This window comes from Bos grunniens, chromosome 1, assembly GCF_055505025.1.
Source record: "Bos grunniens cultivar Pamir isolate PY7600 chromosome 1, Bosgru_T2T1.0, whole genome shotgun sequence".
Classification (NCBI taxonomy): Eukaryota; Metazoa; Chordata; class Mammalia; order Artiodactyla; family Bovidae; genus Bos; species Bos grunniens.
In genome coordinates, this window is record NC_141165.1 from 78,365,059 (window position 1) to 78,389,238 (window position 24,180).

Below are 24,180 nucleotides of genomic sequence, written 5' to 3' on the forward strand. Positions count from 1 at the left end.
AGTTGCCTATTCCTTTATATCTACAGAATTTCTGAAAAGGCCAGGATTCTTCAGTCAATTGGCAATGTGCAATTGCTTTGGAAATGTGCCTCTTTGCTTTAGAAATCACTGTATCCCATATTAACCCATTTTTAAAGTTCCTATTTTGGAATAGCTTGAGATTTATAGAAAATTTGCAAGGATAATATTAAGCCATTTAAAAAATCTACAAATAACATTTATATTACAAATGTGTGTGATGCATTAAAATCTTCAAATCTTTATTTTATCCTACTTGTTCCCCGCTTGTATTCATTTTAGTCTGACTGAAAGTAGAACCGACACTTTAACCCCTTTTAGTAAAAGACTGAGGCTCAGTTAAACAAATAAAGCCAAAATTAATGTTTCTCAACCCTGAGACATGAGCTTGGTTTTGGCATTAAAAAAAAAAAAATCTCATAGACTTTAAAATGTGCAGCCAGTTTTAAGAACCAGGAATAAACCAAATTCATAGTTGTTTTTCTGTATCGGTTTTGTGCTGGGCTTTAATGATTGTTTCAGGGTACATAAAATACGGTCCCCGCTCTTCTGAGGAACTGAACTGTGTACAAAGCATATGTATGAGGTGCAGGAGAGGAAGGGAAGAGAAGGCCCTGCGACCAGATTGGGAGGTCAGTGTCACCACCATAGGCTTAAGTAACAGCAGACTCCTTATTCCTATGTTCGAGGCTTCCTCATTGACTCCTGTCATTCTCTTTGATCAGAGAGCTACATCTCCAACAATTTTCCTCTCTTCACTTTGCATAGCATTTAACAGTATATAAAACTCTTGAAGACTATTATCTCACTGGTTGTCATGAAACTCTGTGAGAGCAGGGAGCAAGGGTCCCTGGGACACCAGATGAGGGAAGCAGAGCTTCTCAAGGCCATGCCACCCCTCCTGGCGTAGTCTAATGCTACCCAGGTCACCCTGGGCCCAGCTTCCCCCATCACCCTTATCTCTCCACGGCCATACCACGTTCTGACCCTGCATTTTCTCCTGAGTTTCCCGTGTTCTTTGCTTCCCTAGTGCTCAGTGCTAAAGAAACTGCCTGTCAATGCAGAAGACACAGGAAATGAGGGTTCAGTTCCTGGGTTGGGAAGATCCCCCAGAGGAGGAAATGGCAGCCCACTCCAGTATTCTTGTCTGAAAAATCCCATGAAAAAAGGCGCGCTACAGTCCATGGGGTCGTACAGAGTTGGACACGACTGAGCAACTGCACACATGCACACACACACACACACACACACCAGTGTTCTTTGTTGTTACAGACATCTGGAGGTAATCATGGAGCCCTCTCAATTAATTCAGCCCCAGTAATAAATTACAGGGTGGATTTGGGGCTGGAGAGGGTGAGGAAAGCTTCCGGGCCTCCCCTTGCTGGAGAGCTCTTGCAATCAGAACTGGAGAGCCCTCCTCAGGGAGAGAATGTGAGGTTCAGCCCCAGCCTGCGTGCTGCCTGGAGGGGTGGTTGGTTTATCCTGACACCAAGACATCGTTTTTCTTTCCTCACAGAGCATATTTTAGTCTGAGTAGGGCGGTCCCTGGGCTGGCTGTCGTATCCCCTTCCTAATTGAATTTTTCCTAAAGATCCAGTATGGTTTGAGCTCACTGATGGGCAGAGCTCCTGATGGGTGTCATGGGGGGCTGCCCTGTGCTCACAGGGGCTGAATATTTTAGCCCCTGGCCATTATGCAGCAGTACCTTTCTCAGGCACTGTGGCAAACACTGCCCCTCTCCCCAGTTTCCAAGTACCCCTTGGTGAGCACCAGTACTGCTTCTTCCAGAGGCATCATCTCAGTGTCCTGCCATGTACTAGTCATCCCCTTGTTTCAAGAATAAACCTCAGATGATTCCTTAATGCCTGCAGAATAAATTCAAAGTCCTCAAGTTTGCACACAAAGCTTTTAGTGCTTTGGTTCCACCCCACATTTTTAGTTACTTTGCTAGCTGCTTTTCCATTTTCCCCCTCCAGCCACACTAAATTGAAGTTCTGTGTACTTTTCCTACCTGTGCAACGTGGCCTACGTTATTCAGGCCTGACCTCTACTCAGCATTCAGAGCTCAATCTGAAGGTCACCTCATTAATGAGGTCTTAGTTCTGCTCCCTGCAAGAAGTAATTTTACCTTTTTCTGCATCCCAGTAACACTTTATTCTTTACCTCACTTAGATAATGTATGTATGTATGTATGTGTTGATTGCTCAGTCGTGTCTGACTGTTTGTGATCCCATGGGGGGGCCAAGGCTCCTCTGTCCATAAGATTCTCCTGGCAAGAATAGTGGAATGGGTAGCCATTCCCTCCTCCATGAGATCTTCCTGACCCAAGGATCGAACCTGGGTCTCCCACATTGAGGACAGATTGTTTACTGTCTGAGCCACCAGGGAAGCCTCACTTAGATAGTATCATCATTAATTGATGTGGTAGTCATTTTAATAGATTGTTAGAGGATCAGATGGCTGGATGGCATCACTGACTCAATGGATGTGAGTTTGAGTGAACTCCCGGAGTTGGTGATGGACAGGGAGGCCTGGCGTGCTGCGATTCATGGGGTCGCAAAGAGTCGGACACAACTGAACTGAACTGAATGAAATTGAAGCTTTTTTTCCAGCCTTACTGATATGAGATTCTCCTACCATAGAAACTTCTTAAGGCTGGGAACCATTTCTTGCTCGTATCTATTTTCTGAAGAATGCTAGGCACTAAAATAGGTAACTGTTGGAAGAGAGGTATTCAAGATGGGTTGAGGGGAGTGTTCAATTTTTCTCCTCCTTCAGTTAAGGTAGTTTTTCTCATAACTCTCCACCTGGTCCTCCTTCTTCCTTCCTTCCTTCTTGCATCATCTCAGAGTCTGTGTTCAGAATTTCATTAGGTGTGGATTAAGTAGAAACAATAATGAAGCGAAGAATACTGCTCTCATTTTTGTGTTTCTTTAAAAGCAACTGTTTGTTTCTTTTTACTTCTAGATTCAACAATGTCTCACCCATCTTGGCTGCCACCAAAAAGCACTGCTGAGCCTCTTGGCCATGTGTCTGCACGGATGGAGACCACCCATTCCTTTGGGACCCCCAGCATTTCAGTGTCCACACAGCAACCACCCAAGAAGTTTGCCCCAGTCGTTGCGCCAAAGCCCAAGTACAACCCATACAAGCAACCTGGTGGTGAAGGTGAGTGTGGGCATTGCAGAGGTGGCTGCCTACAGCAGGAGAGCTCAATATAATAAAAGTGATTTGTAGGACAGTGTTGCATTGGGAAAATAATTCTGTAGTATGGTCATCATAGTACAGAGACTGTCAAACATTGAAGATCACCTAGTAACCACCTATGCAACTCTTCTTTTGGGCATACAGGTTGAAATCTGTTAGGGGTTATCTGACTGTGGTTTTGGCCAGACCTAAAACTAGAACCCTCATCTCTTCATTCATAGCTCAGTGTCCTTCTATTGCAGTATCCTCCACCCCCATCCCATCATCTTGTAGAAATGTGCCTACCACCCATTATCCCCTCCCTCTTGCCATCGGACAAGTGTCCCACATGTTACCAAGCAGTGGTCTGATGGTGGGTCTGTTTGAAGTGACCCTGATAAGGCACTTAGACTTTTTTTTCCCTTCTCTAGTTATTTTGTCTAGATTGTTATTTTGTCTCTTCATTTTGGGGGAGAGGTAAGATGAATTTCCCTCTAATATGAAGAGAATAAAGACAGTCCCTCTTACCGAGAATGAGGCAGAGCTGTGTGGAGGGCTTAGTAGTTAGGACAGTCAGTGCACACTTGAGGGTCAGGATGGGGCAGGTTCTGCATCATGTGTGAGAGGGAGGGGAAAACAGGTGATGGTCGCGCTTCAGACGCCTTCATTCGGAGTGCTGTGAATTCTAGTGAGTTGGACCCGCGGCCGAGTCTTTCTGTGTTGAGATGCCCCATCCTGTCATCATCCTTTGTGAGGTCCTCTCACTGCCCCGCTGGTTCTCTAGGGACACTGGCTTCATCTCTGATCCTCTGCAGCTCTTTGCTCAACTCTGTTCTTTCTTACCATGCCACCTCACCACCCTTTTGTTCCCTGTCACAACCCTACTTGTGTCACCTTCTCCAGTGTCTGGGCATGACCTGGATTGCAGGTAATCGGAAGTAATCTCTTCCCTGGGTTTCCACATGCATCGTATTCTGACGGTCAAATTCCTACTTCTTTTGTTGCTCCCCCTGCTGTCCTTCATCTGCCACTGTTGACCAGATGGTCTGTGTGAGGCACTCTGCTTGTTCATTGTCGTTCTGTTGCCTTATCCTGTAACTCTATGAACCCAGTGCTTTTTCACATCAAAAAATGGGAACTTAGAGACAAGAGGTGACACTCTCTGTGGTTCTGAAGTGAGGCTATCGTCCTCACCCAGCCTGCTGTGCTGCTCGTCCCCCTTTTCTTGGCATATGTGGCACTTGGGCCCCATATGATGGTGACACCTCCTCACTTCCTTATAAGAATGTAAGCTTTGTTTCCCCATTTAAGCAACAAGATATGGTTTCTCACTCATCCTTATGTTCCTCTTGGCTCTTATTATGCTACTGTGTTTTTAGTGGGAATGGTTGTGTGTGGTCAAATGTATGTCTGTATCTTCTTATGTGTATATATATTTGGATGGGTGGCGGATGGCTGGATGGGTGAGTGCACTGCTCAGTAATTCTCTTGCAATAAACAGTTTGGAACGTGGCATCCTCTCTCAAAGCAACTCAGTCTCATTGAATTTCTGAAGTCTTGAGTCTTTCTTGCAATTCTGCCAGTCTCTCTTTCTTTTTAATATAACCTTTTTTGAATACGTAAAGGAAGAGATTTCTCTTGCATATATGCATTTTAAAGGCAAACATGGATAAAGGTTCATGGATATTCAGACTTTTTAAAATGTAGCTCCGTCTCTTCATCTGCTGTATCTTATAACACGATATTTGTTAGAAGTGTAAGATTTACTTTCCTTTATATTTAATTTAAATGTTAGTGCATCTTCTGTTGCCCTCAGCATTTTTATAATTCATGTTACTTTTGTTTAATTTTTAATACATTTTCTAAAGTTTATATGCATTTTCTTTTTCTTTTTTGGTCCATTTAGAATGTTCTGTACCATTAGTGAAATCCCCAGGTAGTAGGTAACACAGTTTTCATTTATAGGGTGAGTTGATGATGCCAAGGTCTTGTTAGCTCACCTCATGCTATCCTTTGCCTCTATATATACTGACCCTCAATTTTTCACCCATAAAGCCTTAGCATTCATAGCTTAATTCAGAGTCTGACTTCCAAGAACTTCAGCCATGAAGACAGTGTAAAACTAACAGAAATCATAGCCCACCTTTTGCTGGTGTCAAGGTGAAAACCTGCAGTGCAGAGAGTGTAAGTGATTTGTTTGAAGATGGATGACCTGGTTGTCATCAAGTTGGTCATCAGGTCCCCTTTGTCTGAGTCCAGAGTTATCAGGCCCTTGTATTATATTCTAGCAAGGACTCTTTCCCTGCACTGTAGCCTCTATGCATCTCATACAATCCTTTTCACAACTGTCCTTCTAATAGATTTGCTTGAATGTGGGCCTGTCTCCTTTGGGAGATTCAGACCTTTTGGAGGTGGGGCTGCCTGACTCATGCCTTTACTCCCAGCAGCATCCAGGACACCTGACACACAGCAGGTACTCAGTGATGTTTGCAGTGAGAGTTAAGCTACGGCACTGTGAACCTGCTTATCCAGGTTCATATTCAGGCTCTCAAATACTTTTCAGGGCTTATGGTTCTGTATGGGTTATTTTTACTTCCTCTCCCCTTTCCTTGAGCTTGGTAGCCTAGGATTTGTTTAACCACTGCTACCTTGAAGTTACTGATTACATTTCTCACCCTGGTCTTATGTCTGTAATCTCTGGGGTTTGCTTTCTCATTTTTAAATTCTGACTGTGAAAGTTGAAAAAGTACCCACATGTTTTCCACATCAACTTATATTTATGTGATACCATATGTTATAATTTTCTTTTATAAGGTATTCCACTAATAACTTTCTCTGAAGGGCTTTGGCACATTTAAAAGTGGGGTGTACTTTTTTTCCCAGTTAGTAGCTCTTTAGGCCTTAGGGTTTTGTTATTTTGCTACCATTGTTCTCATTTATCATTGATTTTTTTTCCCCCAACAACTGTGTGTCTTGGAATGCCCCTGCATTTCCCAATGCCTTTCTGTGTCTTGTACTATATACTTATGAGCCCATGTATATTTTTTATTGTTTTGTCTTCTTGCAAATTTTACCATGTTAAGTGTCTGTGTACTTTTTTATGGAATGATTTTGGTATGTATGTGTGGTTTTATCTCTTTACCTTCTCTTCTAGACTGGTGAGGGAATAAGGTGACATGATTTTTCTTTCGGTCTTTAAAGTACTAGCAGTAGTGTTCTTTATCTTGTAATCTGGGCCCTCTCTCTGCTTCCAATTTGCAAACATTTCCCAAAGCCTTAGACTTTGATGGCAGTTGCTGCTGCTGCTAAGTCGCTTCAGTTGTGTCCGACTCTGTGCGACCCCATAGATGGCAGCCCACCAGGCTTCCCCGTCCCTGGGATTCTCCAGGCAAGAACACTGGAGTGGGTTGCCATTGATGGCAGAACAGGGTATAAATCTTGCTTTTTCTATCCTTGGTAGATACTAAAGAAAATGATCTGTTTTCTTTTATTAATACATTGTTTTATGAAATGATTTTGAAATTTTCTTACTATTTTAACTCTGGCAATTGGAAATTCTTTTTCTCAATAATTTGGCTGAATGAACTGTGATCATATTTTGTGTTCCTTATTACAATAGATTATAATACAGAAGGATTTGTAAAGTTTGTAGGTTTGTAAAGTCGGAGTTATCTTGTGGTCTGGAGTTGACTTTGTCCAATTTCTGAAATTTCTTTTAAAAATATTTTTTATATAAGAGTTTTAAAAAAGTGAATCCATAGGATACAAATTCCACATGATCATTTTAGTAGAATTCCTTTTGTTTGTACAATCCATTATAATTTTTCTACCACTTCCATATTCATTGTTATCTAATTCTCAAAAGACTGTTCTTATTGTAGCTCTCTGAGTTAGATGGAACAGATGGTATTGCAATTATACCAAGTGGTAAACTACCCAAAGTGAAGGGTATTACTCAATAATTATTCAATAATATGTGATTATTCAACTATGTGATTATTATTCAATAATCACATAGTTGATAAAATTGTAAAGCTAGGCTCTATTTTTTATATCTAGGGCTCTTGTTGATTTTAGAAGGTTCTGTTTATTAGAGATTGGGCTAGATAGCCTCATCTATTTTGAATTCATTATTTTATAATTTCATGATTTTTCTTTGAAATTAATTTCAAAATGGTTGCTTTTTAAAAAAACTTTTCCTGTGTATATTACCTTATATGCTTCTGTATAATATAAACAAAGCCTCTGTTTTCAAGCTTTGCCTACACTGCTTCACCTAGACTTGTAAAGTCACATCAGAATAGGTGAAATAAATTCTATTCATTGAGGATCCTAAGCTTGGAAATTTTTTAGTAGATCTCTCTGTGTTTTATTCTACCTGAGGTTCCCAATCCATCCTGTGGAGAGGGAGTAGTTACTGCCTGTTGCTAACCCGAGGTAAACGTAGTACTGAGAACAAAATGCCATCTTAAACAATTGGTCTCCCATGATGGAAATGGCAGCCAAACTTGTTTCCTTTCCACTTTCCTGCCCAAGCCTTTCTTCATGTTTTAATCACAAAGTCTTTGAGCAGCAGAACTAGAAAAGAGTTTGAAGGTTTTCTAGGGCAGTTCTTTCACTTGTCAGATGTGAAAACTCAGTCTGAGAGGGAAAAGAATATCTTCCCAAGATTACCCAGGAGTTTGGGGCTGAACTGGCTCCAGAACTCAGGTCTTAAATGTGCTCATTCCATTAATTCTCCGCTGTCTTAGATTGGAAGAGACAAAATTGGAGCTTGATTCCTAGGAATTGCTGAGTCTTTGATTATTGCTATTTGGTGTTGAACTGGCCCTTAGTGATGTGAAGTCATGTAACCTGGTCAGGCAGGACATATTTGTTTTTTCAACAGATAGCAAAAATGTGAGTGAAATTGATGGCCACTTATGGCAATGTATTTGAAAAAGTAATTTGGAATGGATTATTTCTGCCATTTTTAATCTTGTGCATATAAACCAATTTATTGCTGCTTTGACTCTTGAGAGTCCCTTGGACTGCAAGGAGATCCAACCGGTTCATTCTAAAGGAAATCAGTCCTGAATATTCATTGGAAGGACTGATGTTGAAGCTGAACCTCCAATACTTTGGCCTCCTGATGTGAAGAGCTGACTCATTTGAAAAGATCCTGATGCTGGGAAAGATTGAGGGCAGGAGGAGAAGGGGATGACAGAGGATGAGATGGTTGGATGGCATCACCGACTCAATGGACATGAGTTTGAGTAAGCTCCAGGAATTAGTGAGGAACAGGTAAGCCTGGCGTGCTACAGTCCATGGGGTCGCAAAGAGTTGGACATGACTGAGCGACTGAACTGAACTCCTTTTGCAGTTAGTGAAAGCTTTTACTTTTTATTCCTGAAATAATTGGAAGTAGAAAATGTTTAAGGACTAATGTGAACTCTGAGCAAGTCGTTTCTGAGTATTTCTGCTCGACCTGCACTCTCTGTCTCTGGAGTCCTCTAGTCTCTTCCCTGGTGTGAAAGGTGAATCTGGCCTGTGGCTTTGCAGGTACAAAGGGGAAATGTCATCTTTGTATAGTTCTAACGGTCCTTTTAAATCGCCGTCCATCACAGAACACTCACAGCTTCTCAGGCTGTTTGTTATAACTGTGGTCTGTCAACAGGACAGTCACAAGTTCACTGAAAACACTCAAGTTTGACTGGTGTGCCCCTTTTCTGGTTCAGGGAAAGCATCTTTAGCCTCATCTCTCATTGTGGAGTATAGTAAATGAGTTTAAATTTTCAGAGACTGGGGTGGAGGGGGGAGGGAGGATAAGCTATGTATTCTTTAAAGGGTCAGATACTAATTGTATTCCTTTGATCTTTACATGGCATCTTCCTGAAGAGAGAAGAACTTATAATTCTTTGTATGAAATCAGATTTTACTAAATATTCATAAGCCTTATTGACACTCAAAAGAGCCAAGATTTCAGTGCTGACTTGGTGATCAGGGCATTTACATTCAAGCCTCAGTTTCACTCCTTGACCTTGGACATGTCATTTTCTGTTTCATGTTTTCTTACTTTATAAAACTAGTTGGTAATATTAATTATCTTATGAGGTGGTTTTGTGGACCAGATATAATGAGTGTAAAAATGTTTCACAAACCATAAAATACCTTACAACTCTAGGAATTACTTTTGCATTCTCATTTAACAATCATTTACTTAAAGCAGAATTTGCACCAGACAGACACTCTTGTAGGAGCTGAAGTAATGAGCCAAATGGAGACTGATCTCTGCCCTTGTAGAGTGTATTCCTTGCTGTAATAAAAATAACTAATTGCTTTGATTAATATTAAGTAATATTGATAAAATTATTAAATAGTATTTAATAAATGCATTTCATAATTTTATACAGACCATTACTAATAATTAACTAATAATACCAGTAATATAAGATTAATAAATGTATAGCAGTATAAATACAGTTATTAATACTATTCATAAATACTGATAAACAGTAAAAATTCTAATATTAGTGATAGGGATCTTAGTGCCTCAATATTATATTGTTATACAATTCTTGAACCAGGATAAATCTTAAAAATCATTGAATACATGTTCGTTTCTCAGATAAGGAAAGTTACTTCCGTAATACATTTCTAGGAGGTATAGGACTTTTGCTCTAGGAATGCTGTAAATAGCAAATCAAAATTGTTGAATACAGGCAGGGGTTACTACCTCAATTGTGAAACCTCAGCAAGGTCAGGTGATTGTTCAGTATCACAGAACAGTAAGTGGTGAAGCTGAGTCTGGATCTGGTGGATCCTTCCGTGATTATTGTAGTTCTGTGTCACTGAAGGGTTTGGGGTGACTTGCTTATAATCTCCAGTGATAAAATTAATGTATGTGCACAGAATGGATTAAATGTTTTAGGACAAAAAGGAATTCCTGAACTGTTGACAAAAATCTCTTATCTTATAACTTGCCACTTAATTAACTGCTGAAATGAATGCCTTAAGAAGGTGGTAGATTTTTCATCCAAGTCTGACTCCAAAAACTGTGAATAATGCAATATTGTGTGGTGAGGTGCTCTTTAATCTTCTTCCTTTTTAAATTATATAAATGTGAAGTACAATTTTCACTCCATATTTTAAATAAGAAGAAAGTTTAATTTCTTGTTCAAGAATAAAAATAAATAAACATCTACAGAAGGCAATGGCAACTCACTCCAGTATTCTTGCCTGAAGAATTCCATGGATAGAGGAGCCAGGTGGGCTATGTCCCATGGGGTTGCAAAAAGTCAGACATGACTTAGTGACTAAACAATGCACCCATTAAACCAGCTACAAAGAAAAATCACATCATTTGCTGGTGAGGGTGTGGAGAAGCTCTCATACATTGCTGGAAGTTGTATGTAAAATAGTATAACTAGTCTGGAAAACTCTTCTTGCAGCTTTTTTTTTTCTTTTTAAACCAAAGTGAATGTCTACCAGAGGGGCTTCCTGGTGGCTCAGTGGTGAAGAGTCCACTGCCAGTGCAGGAGGCTTGGGTTGGATCGCTTGATCAAGAAGATCCCCTGGAGGAGGAACTGTCAACCCACTCCAGTAGTCTTGCCTGGAGAATCCCACGGACAGAGGGGCCTGGCGGGCTATAGTCCATAGGGTCACAAAGAGTAGGATATGACTTAGCAACTAAACAGCAACAACGACAAATGTATACTAGCCATGTGATTTAGTTGTCGTACCCTAGGGGCATTTAATCCAGAGATATGATAACTTATGTTCACATCAACTCTTATACATGAATGTCATAACTTATTTTATAATGGCAAGATACCGGAAACATCTTAAATGTCCTTCAGTCGGTAAATGTTTAAAGAGACTCTGATCCATCCATCCAAGCTATTTATTAATAAGAAGGAATGATTTACTGATACATGCAGCAACTGGATTCACCTCAAGGGCATTATGCTTAACGAAAAAGGAAAAATTACTCTGGAAGGATTACATATACCATATGATTCCATTTATGAGAGATTCTTGAGATGATGAAACTCTAGACATAGAGAGTCATTTAATAATGGTTGTTGGGGGGACAGGATGAGGGGTGGACTGGTGCAGAGAATGGGCGTTCACATTAAGAAAAGCAACGGGGAGTTGGTGGTGGAAGAGTTGTGTATCTCTCTTGTGGTGGTGGTTACATTAACCTGTACATGGTTAAAATAGCCTAGCTCTAATATACACAAAGGAATACAGGTTAAAATATGGTGAAAACTGAATAAGGACTCGTTAACAGTGATGAAACAAAGTCAATGTTCCTAGCTTTAATATTATATCTTTTCAGATGTTACCATTGGGAGAAGGTGAGTGAGTGGTTCTTGGGACTGTTTATATTATATTTACAACTTTCTGTGCATCTATATTTTAAAGTAAAAAGTATAACAACCATATATAAATAAATACATATAGATTTCTCAGTGTTTTTTTCTCCTTTTCGGAGTGCCATCTTTTATGCACCATTTGGAGATCATTGTTATAATGGTTTTTTAAAGCAGGCCAGTCGTCAGACTGACTTGGGGAACATTAAAAAAAAAAAAAAAACAACAACAAAGAACACTGTCTTTGAGGCTCACATCAGTCCTACAGAATCAGAATCTCAGGGCATGGGTCCCAAGAGTCTACATTAAAACAAAATAAAACTTGTCAGGTAATTCTGATTGGGTCTCAAGCAAAATTTGGGAACTATTTGTTTATTTCAGTAACTTCGGGGGTCAGTCCTCTAATGCTCTTGAACTTTCTCCAGGTCCTATGCGTACAGATCCTCTCCTTAATGACAGTAGCTGCGGAAGTCTTATGCTTCTTTTATCATGTAAACAATGTAGATTCAGGGACTCAGATCCTCCTTCACGATGCTATGCTTTTCCCCCTGTGCTTTCATCGTAAATACCAGTTTCCTGCATATGTTGTCCCAAGGAGTTTTAACTGGTTGCCAAAAACTAAACAAGATGTAAAAAAAAAAGAAAGATTCTTCTAGAATGCCTCAGCAATGCTCAAACTTCATAATAGAACACTTGCTCTTGTATGATTTCAGGTAGCAATGCCTGAAATCTCAGCTGATTTTGGGTCATGACAGGCCTATGTAAATCATCTATAAATAGATTCATTATGAATATTATAAAAATGAACCTGACACCTAAGCCTTTTGGCAAATATACCGTATAAAGAAATCATGCCCTGAAACAATGATTGACCCTAGGAGCTGTAAAAGAAAAAACAAATCATGGAATGATGTTTTTATCCTCCTTCCTTAGATTTACAGTGTCCAGAGACTGGATGGCTAGGAATAGCACCAGGGACAGAGGGCAGGACCCTGAGCTGTGACACCCTGAGCCTGCTGTGTGCTTTGACCTTCCAGCATCTTTTATTATCCATTCTGTATGTTTTCCTGTGTCTTGCTGGTTTCAGGCAGAATAGATTGTCTGCTAGTCAAGATAAACATGCAATAGCAGATGTTGCAATCTGTAAATTAAGTGAATTAAAGGACATGAAAGATGTGGTGTTGGAGGGATTTGGGAAAGCTTCAGAGGGAAGGAGACATCTGAGCTGACTCTTGGAGAGTGAACTAGTTGTTAGCCACACAGGAGAGGGTGGCAGACAGCATGGCATGCCAAGCAAAGGGAATGGCATGTGAACACAGAGCAAGGTATCCCTTCTGACCCTTGCAATTTTCGTAGCTCTTTGCTGACGTCCTTAGGCAGTGCATTGAGGCTCCTGCTAGCTTTGCAATATGAGCAAAGTAACTTCACTCTGAGTAGACTCAACATCTCATGTGCTTTGACACATATCTCTAGGAATAGCTCCAGAAGGGTGGCTAGCTACAGGGAGGAAATACCAAGAAGCAAAAGTATAACAGTCTTATTACACTCTGGACAAGAGCTACTATGCTGGTGATCCTGGCGAGAATGGTCCAGCTATTTCTCTCCAAGAGTCTATCATGCTTGAGAATGAAATGTTTCTATATGCAGAGATGCTAAGACCATCTCTACATGTCTACATCTCTAAGGTATCTCTACATCTCTAAGACAGAGGCAAAAACCAAGTCTGCCTTTTAATTCTCCCCAAACTAAGTTAAAGCAGTCTGTTTCCCAGTCAAATACTCATCCTTACGAATGTGAGATGTGAGCCAACTATAACTTTGTTGTTGTTGTTGTTCTGGTTTATCTCTTTTTTGGGTGATCCTGAGAAAATAGGAAGCAGCAAGAGGGACTTTATTATGAAATATTCATTACAACTTGCAACTTTAAAGATGTGTGTGTGTGTGTGAATTGTTTCTGAAGCACTTTCCCACGTAATATCTCACTTAATTACTGCTATATTCTGTAACATTATTATGGTTCCTTTATTATTAAGGTTCCTAGAGACAAATGAAAAATCTGAGATTCAGAGGATTCAGGATGAAGCTTATAAATGGGCAAGCCACATTTGATCAAATTTGCATGTTTTCCCTTCAGTAAACCATTGGTAATGTAGAATAACCACTGCATAATCATTGTTGACTATTGCTATTACTGATAAAATTTCTCTGGGAGAATTTTGTTGTAAGAATGTGGGAGACATTTTAGTGGACTTATCTAGTCTATTTCTCCAGAAGGACACTCAGCTTCATTCTTTTTTTTTTAAAATTTTATTTTATTTTTAAACTTTACAATATTGTATTAGTTTTGCCAAATATCGAAATGAATCCACCACAGGTATACATGTGTTCCCCATCCTGAACCCTCCTCCCTCCTCCCTCCCCATACCCTCCCTCTGGGTCGTCCCAGTGCACTAGCCCCAAGCATCCAGTATCATGCATCGAACCTGGACTGGCGACTTGTTTCATACATGATATTTTACATGTTTCAATGCCATTCTCCCAAATCTCCCCACCTTCTCCCTCTCTCACCGAGTCCATAAGACTGATCTATACATCAGTGTCTCTTTTGCTGTCTCGTACACAGGGTTATTGTTACCATCTTTCTAAATCCCATATATATGTGTTAGTATACTGTATTGGTGTTTTTCTTTCTGGCTTACTTCACTCTGTATAATAGGCTCCAGTTTCATCCATCTCATTAGAACTGATTCAAATGTATTCTTTTTAATGGCTGAGTAATACTCCATTGTGTATATGTACCACAGCTTTCTTATCCATTCATCTGCTGATGGACATCTAGGTTGCTTCCATGTCCTGGCTATTATAAACGGTGCTGCGATGAACATTGGGGTACACGTGTCTCTTTCCCTTCTGGATTCCTCAGTGTGTATGCCCAGCAGTGGGATTGCTGGATCATAAGGCAGTTCTATTTCCATTTTTTTAAGGAATCTCCACACTGTTCTCCATAGTGGCTGTACTAGTTTGCATTCCCACCAACAGTGTAAGAGGGTTTCCTTTTCTCCACACCCTCTCCAGCATTTATTGCTTGTAGACTTTTGGATCGCAGCCATTCTGACTGGCGTGAAATGGTACCTCATAGTGGTTTTGATTTGCATTTCTCTGATAATGAGTGATGTTGAGCATCTTTTCATGTGTTTGTTAGCCATCTGTATGTCTTCTTTGGAGAAATGTCTATTTAGTTCTTTGGCCCATTTTTTGATTGGGTCATTTATTTTTCTGGAGTTGAGCTGTAGGAGTTGCTTGTATATTTTTGGGATTAGTTGTTTGTCAGTTGCTTCATTTGCTATTATTTTCTCCCATTCTGAAGGCTGCCTTTTCACCTTGCTAATAGTTTCCTTTGTTGTGCAGAAGCTTTTAACAAGTGGTGCTGGGAAAACTGGTCAACCACTTGTAAAAGAATGAAATTACAACACTTTCTAACACCATACACAAAAATAAACTCAAAATGGATTAAAGATCTCAACATAAGACCAGAAACTATAAAACTTCTAGAGGAGAACATAGGCAAAACACTCTCCGACATACATCACAGCAGGATCCTCTATGACCCACCTCCCAGAATATTGGAAATAAAAGCAAAAATAAACAAATGGGACCTAATTAAACTTAAAAGCTTCAGCTTCATTCTTAACCTGATGTTTTCCGTTGCCCTATGAAAGATGGGTATCATGACCCTCAGTATACAGAGACTGTTAGACAAAGCGAAACAACCAGCGCAGGGCAAAGGTGGGACTTGAATCCTTGTTTCCTGATTCCAAGTCCAGAGCTTTTCCTCTGCACTACTTTGCATCTTGTGTTAATGTTATGAATAGTTTTTAAAAGAAAACTCTCACACTTATTTTTCCTAATCTTTACCAGAGATGTTTGAAGTAGAACTTGTCCAAATAACATGTGAAAATTACTTAGAATCACCTGTGCATGAGATGGTGTATCAAAGTATAAAACAGCCAAGGTAATCTCTGTAAATCATCATCAAGAAGACAGTATTTCAGAGAGCCTTTGGAATAACCATTTGAAATAGCCATTAATTCCACTGAATTATGTCATCTTGCTTAGACTTAGATGTCATTGGTAGTTTTATTGACATTAAAATGAAATTAAAATGACATTTAAATTTGCTGATATTTTGTTATTGATTTGTTACTATATAATAATGACTTGTGGTTTATTAAGTGCTTCCTTTGTTAAAATTATTTACTGAAAAAGAAATCTCCAAGTTAGATGATGTGTATCTATAAACATCACTATCTGAGGTGTTATACATACCTACCCAGGGCTTCCCCGGTTGCTCAGCTGGTAAAGAATCAGCCTGCAATACAGGAGACCCTGGTTCAATTCCTGGGTTGGGAAGATCCCTGGAGAAGGGAGAGGCTACCCACTCTAGTATTCATGCCTGGAGAATCACGATGGACAGAGGAGCCTGGCAGTCTATGGAAGGTCGCAAAGAGTCAGACATGACTAAGCGACTAAGCACCACACAGCACGGCATATACCCACCCAAAGCTCAGTAGACTGAATTTGCATCTTCATATCTCACCCTCAGCGTTTTTCTTTAGTTTCCCTACTCAGCCCAATTCAGATGCATCTTATGCCGTTTTTATTCAATAGAACTCTCTAGTAGATAGGGGAAGAGTAAAAACACATGCTAGCCCTTAAGCAGTTTATATTTTCATTAGAAACCTGACATATGAAAATAATCAGGTAACTCACATTATAAAGCTATAAATTCTGTTTGTGAAGTGACTTTATGGCTAACTTCTCAGAGAGTTCAGAAAGAAGAGTTTACTTGGGGCCAGGATAGGATTGGAAGGATAAAAGAAGGGAGACTCAGGAGGCAGTGGTTAGGCACGTAGACTCTAACATCAGATCTGGGTTCAAGTTTTTTTTAGTCCTTACTTCTCTAAGAACTTGAGCTAACTGGTTTAAGTAGCTACTTAAGCTCTTTCAATATGTTCTTACATTAAAATAGAGATACACATATCCCAAAGAGTTATTTTCAAAATTAAGTGTATAAATTAGCATAATATCTGGCACAAAATAATGGTTCAGTTGTTGGAAGCTGTCAGCATTATTGTTGCTGTTATTATTAAAATTAAAGCATGACCATTAACATCAGGAGTGATAATCCATAGTTTGTTCATCCTTAGACTTTTAATCATAATTGTCTAAATATAACTCTTGCTGGCCATTTTTTAAAATAACCATGGTTTTATCTTTTTTTCCTATGGTAATCTTTTGCTATTTGACATTTTAGAATAGGCTTTTCTTATTCCTGGTAGAATTATGATGTGTTGATATGTCCTTTTTGGAATTTGCAAGACACCTTTTTTAGATAGAGGATTTACTTGAACTATGTCACTATTGAAGAAAAGAAAAAGATTCATATTTATGGTATCCCTTTAAGAAGGAGCATTCTTAATATTAAACTAGTATTACAGATAATAATGTAAGTGAACGTTATAAAAAGCAAACTGTATAAAGTAAATCAGTGATTTTTATTACCTTTAAAAATCTTTTGTTTGCCAAATTCTTTAATGAGCAGAGAGATTTTAGAGATGTTGTTAATTATATCATCACAAAAAAATAATTAATTAATTTGCTTAGGAATTTTATCTTGGGTCCTATTCATCTCTGGGATTCATAATTGGCATTTAGCCAGTCTCCTGATACTGTATTTAAACTTGGTCCATGTGTATGTCTTTTTCAGGGAAAGGGTCCATATGTCATCAGATCCTCAAAGAGATGCTTAACTTACTCATTAAGAAAGATAACATCCCCTGCCTAAGAAGTCACCAGTCTCCAAAGCTAGTTATATTAATGCTGCTTAAATAAAAGCCAGGTTTTCCTTTTCTTCTTGCCAAATGTAACAGGTAGTATCCGAAGAGAGAACTGAACATTTGGTGGTGATGGTGGTGGCGGTTCTAGTAATTATATTAGAAAATACAGTGAATGTACAATATAACAGACACTGTGCATACACAATTATGTCATAATATGTGGTTTTGATACACGGTCATATTTACTCTCACGTCTTCTCTGGGGAGTGCATATGTATGTAAGGTGAGGTATGGAGATGGATAAGGCCCGGGTTCTTTCCTCTGAGAGGGAGGCCACACAGGACTATTCATTCCCATCTGATAATCGCATCGCAGATTCTGTGATGAAACTGGCTGTACCAGGTCCTATAGGTTGAAAGTAATCAAGAGGCGATTCTTGAGTTCTTTATACCGCAATGTGCTTTCTGTTGCCTTGCATATAACTGTTACCCATACATTTTTACTTATTTCTCTTATATGTGAATTTAAAATGTCATATTTGTTCTGCTTCCATTATTGCGGTTTTGAATGATGATTCATCAGTGCAGTGGCCTATTTTAGTGAACCACAATAGCTTGGGTAGAAAGAAAAAAAAAGATTCAACATACTCAGGAATGGAAAGCAGCCATCTTTTTATAGCTAAAATTACAAACATCTGGCAATTACTCTATTCTACCTCCCTTCAAAAAAAAGGAATCGTCCCTTCAACTGGAGCCTGCTGCTGTGTTTAATCAAGGCAGCTATGCAAGCCTCAAGGAGCGGTAGGTTTTGATTCAAGGAGGCCATTGCCTAACCCAGTTGGCCAGAGTCTTTTTGGAAAGTACGCCATTTAATACTCCCCATATGCTACTGTGTTATATAATGATAATAATGGTAATATGGCCATTAATGGCTGTAGAAAATCCCCTTCTGCTTTCCTGCCCTGGTTCATTTGTGGTGGCTCTTATAGCAGATTTATATTTTGAAAGTTAACTATTTGGGTCAAGTTTGCCTCTCTCCATGCCCTGGAGTTTTTTGTACTCTGAGACAGAAAGTTCAACTACATCATGGCAGATGACAATTACTGGTTGGCTTTTATTATAAACTGGTCTAGTAAAATGTCGAAGGAACAAATCAATTTCTTTTCAAAGCCTGGCAGTGGTCACAGAGTCAAAAAACAATCCACATGGTTATGATTCCTTCATACCCCACCCTTGTTTCTTATTGTGATAATTGCTTGTGAAACTAGTTCTTCCCTCCCTGGCAAAAGTCAACTCTGTTGGCAGGGGAAGTGAGAATGGCTGGTGGTTTGAAATAAGGGCTGAGAGGGAGAACTTCTGTATTTTTCTCTTGGGGCCAGTGCCAGCTTTCACTCTGGCCTTGGCCAAGGCACTCACCTTTCTATTCCCCATTTACCTTTCTCTTCCTCAGAGCCGCTGCAGAGGAAAGGTGGACTTTTCTTTTCCCGGGTTCTCCCAACCTTATTACCACTGTTGCTTTTGGCTGTAGGGTATCTTGGTCAATAATCATTAGTAATTGTGAAGGGATGGAAAAGATGTAGTATGAGAAAAAAAAAAAGTCTGAATGGCATGGTGATTTTCAAAAACAAACTCAAGTACTAAAAATAGGCTGTTTTCTAGTGTTATAGTGTTAGTGTATTATGGTACTTGGAAGTCATAGACATTCAGCGGGGGCCTTGAGCTTGTTTTACATTAACTTTTATGCCTTTAGTAGAGCTGTGTTCAATACCACAAGCCAGACATTTACCCTTAGCAAAATATAATAATTTTGCTAAGCTGTTTCTCCAGCCTGTCTTCCCCCAATCCCAGTGAATGTTACAGACATCTCATTAAGCTAATGGCAGCTTTGGAAGAGGTGACGAGGGGGTTTCCGGTTTAAAAAATAAATAAATAATGGAAAGAAAAGGAGCAGGAACTCCTAATAACCTAAAGAGCACATCTTACTCGGTACAGCTTCTCCATGCAGGGCCTGAGCGAGTAATGGTCTCTGGAATTGCAAAATGTGTGTGTCTCCCTTTGTCTGCAGCCAGTGTATCACTGATCGTCCCGGCCTTTTCTCTTTCATGAGACCGTCTTAGAACTTAGACTGGTTTATTACAGCCAGTGTTGTTGCCTGGCGCTTTTCTCCTCGATGGCTCTGCGTAAGTGGAAGACGTTACGTCACTATCATTTTACCATCGTTTCCCTTTACTTTTGGGCTTAAAATCTATTAACTTTATAGAAAACAGCCTACTCTGTACTGAAAAGGGCTTTAACTCTCTCTCAGTGGTTCTGTACTCTCACGACATACAAAATCACCCAGGGAACTTGTAAAAATGCCTAGACTTGTCCTTCACCGTCAGATATTCTAAAATAGTTGGCCTGAGATACCCACCCCCCACTTTTAAAACAAAACAAAAAAACACTTTCCAAATCTTAGAATCACTGAGGCGGGCCAGTCTCTCCTCTGATAGAATTTCTACCATCTTTAACAAGGTGTTTTTCAGGTTTTCTTGAATATTTCTAGTGCAGGAGACAAACTAGCCTTTCTATCTTTGGACAGTTCTGAGTTTTTGGAAACTTCATCTTTCTTCTGATTTGAAATCTGTTCATAAATTCAGTGGGCATATCTCTTAGTCTTACAAACTTAAATCTCTTGTCCTGGCGTTTCGTTAGTACTTAGTGTTGTAAGCTTGTACCCTCAGGGGGAAAAAATTCTCTTAACAGTCTAATCACAGTGCCCTAATTGTGATTCAGTTCTCATTAAATGGAACCTCTCCCTTAACCATTTTTGAGTTCCTGGGAAAGGAACAGTGAAGAATAAACAGAGAGACAAATTAAACAAACACTTATTCTAGTGAGCCATCTTGAGAGTTAACGTTTTGAAGCAGCCGATTTGGCCTTAAAAGCAGGAACTCTCAGCTGGTCATCATAAAATTAACGAAGGAAGCTGAGGGTCGAAGAATTGATGCTTTTGAACTGTGGTGTTGGAGAAGACTCTTGAGAGTCCCTTGGACTGCAAGGAGATCCAACCAGTCCATTCTGAAGGAGATCAGCCCTGGGTGTTCTTTGGAAGGAATGATGCTAAAGCTGAAACTCCAGTACTTTGGCCACCTCATGTGAAGAGTTGACTCATTGGAAAAGACTCTGATGCTGGGAGGGATTGGGGGCAGGAGGAGAAGGGGACGACAGAGGATGAGATGGCTGGATGGCATCACCGACACGATGGACGTGAGTTTGGGTGAACTCCGGGAGTTGGTGATGGACAGGGAGGCCTGGCACTAACCCTAACCCTAACCCTAACCCTAACCCCCTGCAATTCATGGGGTCACAAAGAGTCGGACACGACTGAGCGACTGAACTGAACTGAATTGAACAATGTGAGGTGCATTCAGTGAATACTCACCTCATAAATGATATATATGCAGCTTATAAAGGCGGTTCAAATTAAATATACAAAACTGATAGTTTTAAATGTAACAATAGTTTAGAAAATATAGTAGGAGAATGTCCCTTTTGCAGAGGGAATGAAACTTGAAAGGCCTAGGCACAAATTTAATAGGAGATATGGAACTTTAGCTACATAGCAAGAACAAAACTAAAATATCACTCAAGCTTTCTGGAATGGCATAATGCTCAGCAGCAGTTCCCCCGTTGTAGATCTGTCCTTTTAGGAAATCTTTTGTTTTTTCTTAATATTTACTTATTTTTGACTGTGCCGAGTCTTTATTGCTACACACAGGCTTTCTCTAGTTGGAGTACAAGGGCTTCTCATTGCAGTGACTTTTTTTGTTGTGAAGCAGGGCTGTAGAGCGTAGGCTCAGGAGTTGTGGTGCACCGGCTCAATTGCCTTGTGGCATCTTCCCGGACCAGGGATCGGACCAGTGCCCCCAACATTGCAAGATGGATTCTTAATCACTAGATCACCGTGGAAGCCACTAGTTAGGAAATCTTAAGTTTGCTTTGGCTTTAATATGTGGCAGAGGTAGGAACATATTTATAGTTACTTGTGTTTCTTTTGCATTAGAAAATATTTTCCTATATCCAAGTGAATTGCAAAGAAAAGTCTCTTCCCTATGTGAGCCCTTGGAGCTTTTTCGTGATTTGTCCCTTAGTCCGTCTTTCCTCCCCTACTTAACACTAAACAGTTCCATTGTTGGGATTTTAAAGCTTTCAAGTATTTTATTCAGCCTATCATGAAAAGCCTCGTTTGTCAGGACCCAGAATTGAACTTAATGCTATTGAGCACAGATGGAGAATGGCAAAATTCTCCAAGAGAATTCTTTTTCTTAAACAAAGGTGCAAATACCAAGAATTGCCTTTACAATTTCAGCACAGTTTGTTGGCTTGCTTAAAGGACTAGTCTGTGCAGTACTATTAACTGACTTTTAAAAAATTCATGTGTATATTTTTGTGTATACTCTTTTCCCCTTCACTATAAATGGAAAAGAATGCAAGGTCTGGTGGGTAGTAAGGTCAACAAATGAATTTAGAACTTTCCTGTGACAAGATTAAATAGCTAGATTAGGACAAGTTGGATTTATTGTTCAATAAATAAGTTGGAGTTCATGGGACTCAAGTAAGTCTAAATTTTGAGGAAACTGAAAAAGTTGGATCAGAATGAGTAATAGTAAAGGCAAAACTAAGATTATTAACAAGATTATCAACATTTCCCATGAAATTATTTTTTGCAATAGCTTTCCCTGGTTTACCTTGTTCATGGGTTCAAGTTGTTTTATAGTTCTTTAATTTTTATTCTATTTTTCTTAAGGACAAAGGATCACCTGCTACTTTCCCTCTGTCTGTGCTCCTGATTTGTTATGTGTGTGTTGTAGTTATACATGCTACCCTTACCTGGATGTAGCTTGCCTACAACATTGGTTACTTGTGAACATCAAAACTCTTAAAACTCAACTTATAAGTTAGATGATGAAGTGGCAGCAGCCATTCCTAACAGTGTGTATCATGCAGTTTTCTCTGCGTTGTATATATCCCTGGTAAAAATTAACCTATATGAAAATAATGTCCATTCTCGACTGAAATTGTCACTGAGTATTGCTGCCTTTTAGCTGGAAAACGTCTCAATCCAGGGTTTAAGAAGGCGCGATCTTAGGATCTGTGCTCATTTTGTGTATTTTCAATGAACTTTCCTTCTCTCCAACAGCTGCCAGGACACTTGTTGGCAATAGATCAGGGCCTTAGTTGGCACTTGCTAGAAGTAGAGGAAGGGCAAAGCTGGAGTCACAGCGGGAATGCCAGGGAATACCAGGCTGGTAGTTCAAATGTAGGCACTATTCATGAAGTGCCCTTCAAACATCCTGTTTTCAGAAATAAACTCAGCCCTACTAGCACCTGTTATTTCTTTCCCAGAGTATAAAGAACCATGAATCCTAGTTAGGAGCTAATATTTACTGCAAAGTTTGAGTTTGTTCTGAACAAGGCCACAGAGTTGTGTATGGATACTCAATTGAAAGGAGAGAACAAATAATTTGCTAGAATGAAGGACATTTTATTTCAGCTACACCAGAAACGAAGTACCAGCCAATCAAGAAGGTAACCACTGTACATGACAAGAGCTACCTGGAGAAAAGTGTGGTCCAGTTGAAAGGACCCTTCTTAGCTGTGCACTTATGGCCTGTGTACATCACCAGACCACCCGGGGCTGATCTTCCCAATCATAAAACAGATTGAACAATATTATCTCTTCACTTCCTGCTCTAAAATTGTATGAAAGTATGATTCAGCTACAGAAATTGCGTAAAATTGGTTACTCTTGAAAGACACGGAGTAAAATTGTTCCCATGGGAAATCATGAATTTAGTAAGGCCATGAAATGGGCCATAGGCTCTCCATTCTGTATGCCCCCAGCGTGTTCCTCTGCCACCCTCATGCCCTCTCAACTCTTCCATTCTAGGCTAATATCCTCAAACATTCTTCTTCCTACCCCAGAACAAGATATAAATTCATGTTCTTTACATATAGTTCATGAGGAAGCTAACATTTTATTTGTATCTACTATATGGCAGGTCTCTGATATGTAAGTTTTATAATATTTGAAATTTGGTACTAATATTTCAAGGTTCAAATACTGAAATTGAGGCTTAAAGAGATTGTAAATAAGTTGCCTGATGTCTTGTGGCTAATGAATAATGAATCTTTGATTTGAATCCAGTCATCTCTAAATCCACATTTCATGTCTGCTGACTCCACACATCTGTACAAGAAATATATTAAATGTACTCACACTGAGATACAGATATATATCCATATCTACCTATATCTGTATATTCATATCCAGCTAGCTAACTAGCTATCAAAAAGAAAGAGGTCTACATCTTTGAGAGTATGCCAAAGTAAAATCTTGCCAGAAGGATTTTTACCTTTAATAGAAACTGGAGCCTTAAACTGTTAAGGCATGAGGTTCTAAGATAAAGGTTTAGCTCTCAGGAGGTATATAAAGAGAATCTGGGAGCCATGATATCTGTGGAGATATACAAGAGATGAATTTGTCCTTGTGGCAAGAAGAGTGTTAAAAGTTCTTCTAAGTTAACTTCGGAGTGAGGAGGAGAGAATGAATGAATGGCTGGCAACCTGATTCTTCAAGGTCGTATAAAGGAAACATAAACTAGAGAAGATATGTTGGATAAAGATTCCTTTGTTACTTTTTTTGTTTTTTAAATCCTAGTCTGTTTTGAGGGCATCAAGAGTCATTTGAAAACAACCTGTAAGCATTTTGTTTTCTTTTTACTGAAATAAAAGCACCGAAGGG

The 24,180-nt window shown here is 39.5% G+C and overlaps 1 protein-coding gene across 40 annotated transcripts in view; it reads left to right on the forward strand.

The window, feature by feature from the left end:
- The window catches only part of LPP (LIM domain containing preferred translocation partner in lipoma), a 760,918-nt gene that overhangs the window by 238,364 nt on the left and 498,374 nt on the right, over nucleotides 1-24,180 (forward strand). For all 40 annotated transcript variants that reach the window (XM_086398886.1, XM_086398829.1, XM_086398964.1 and 37 more), the window contains one exon: nucleotides 2,986-3,186. In XM_086398886.1, the coding sequence (XP_086255012.1) occupies nucleotides 2,994-3,186 (193 nt within the window). In that variant the 5' untranslated portion in view covers nucleotides 2,986-2,993. The remainder of the gene's footprint in view (nucleotides 1-2,985; nucleotides 3,187-24,180) is intronic.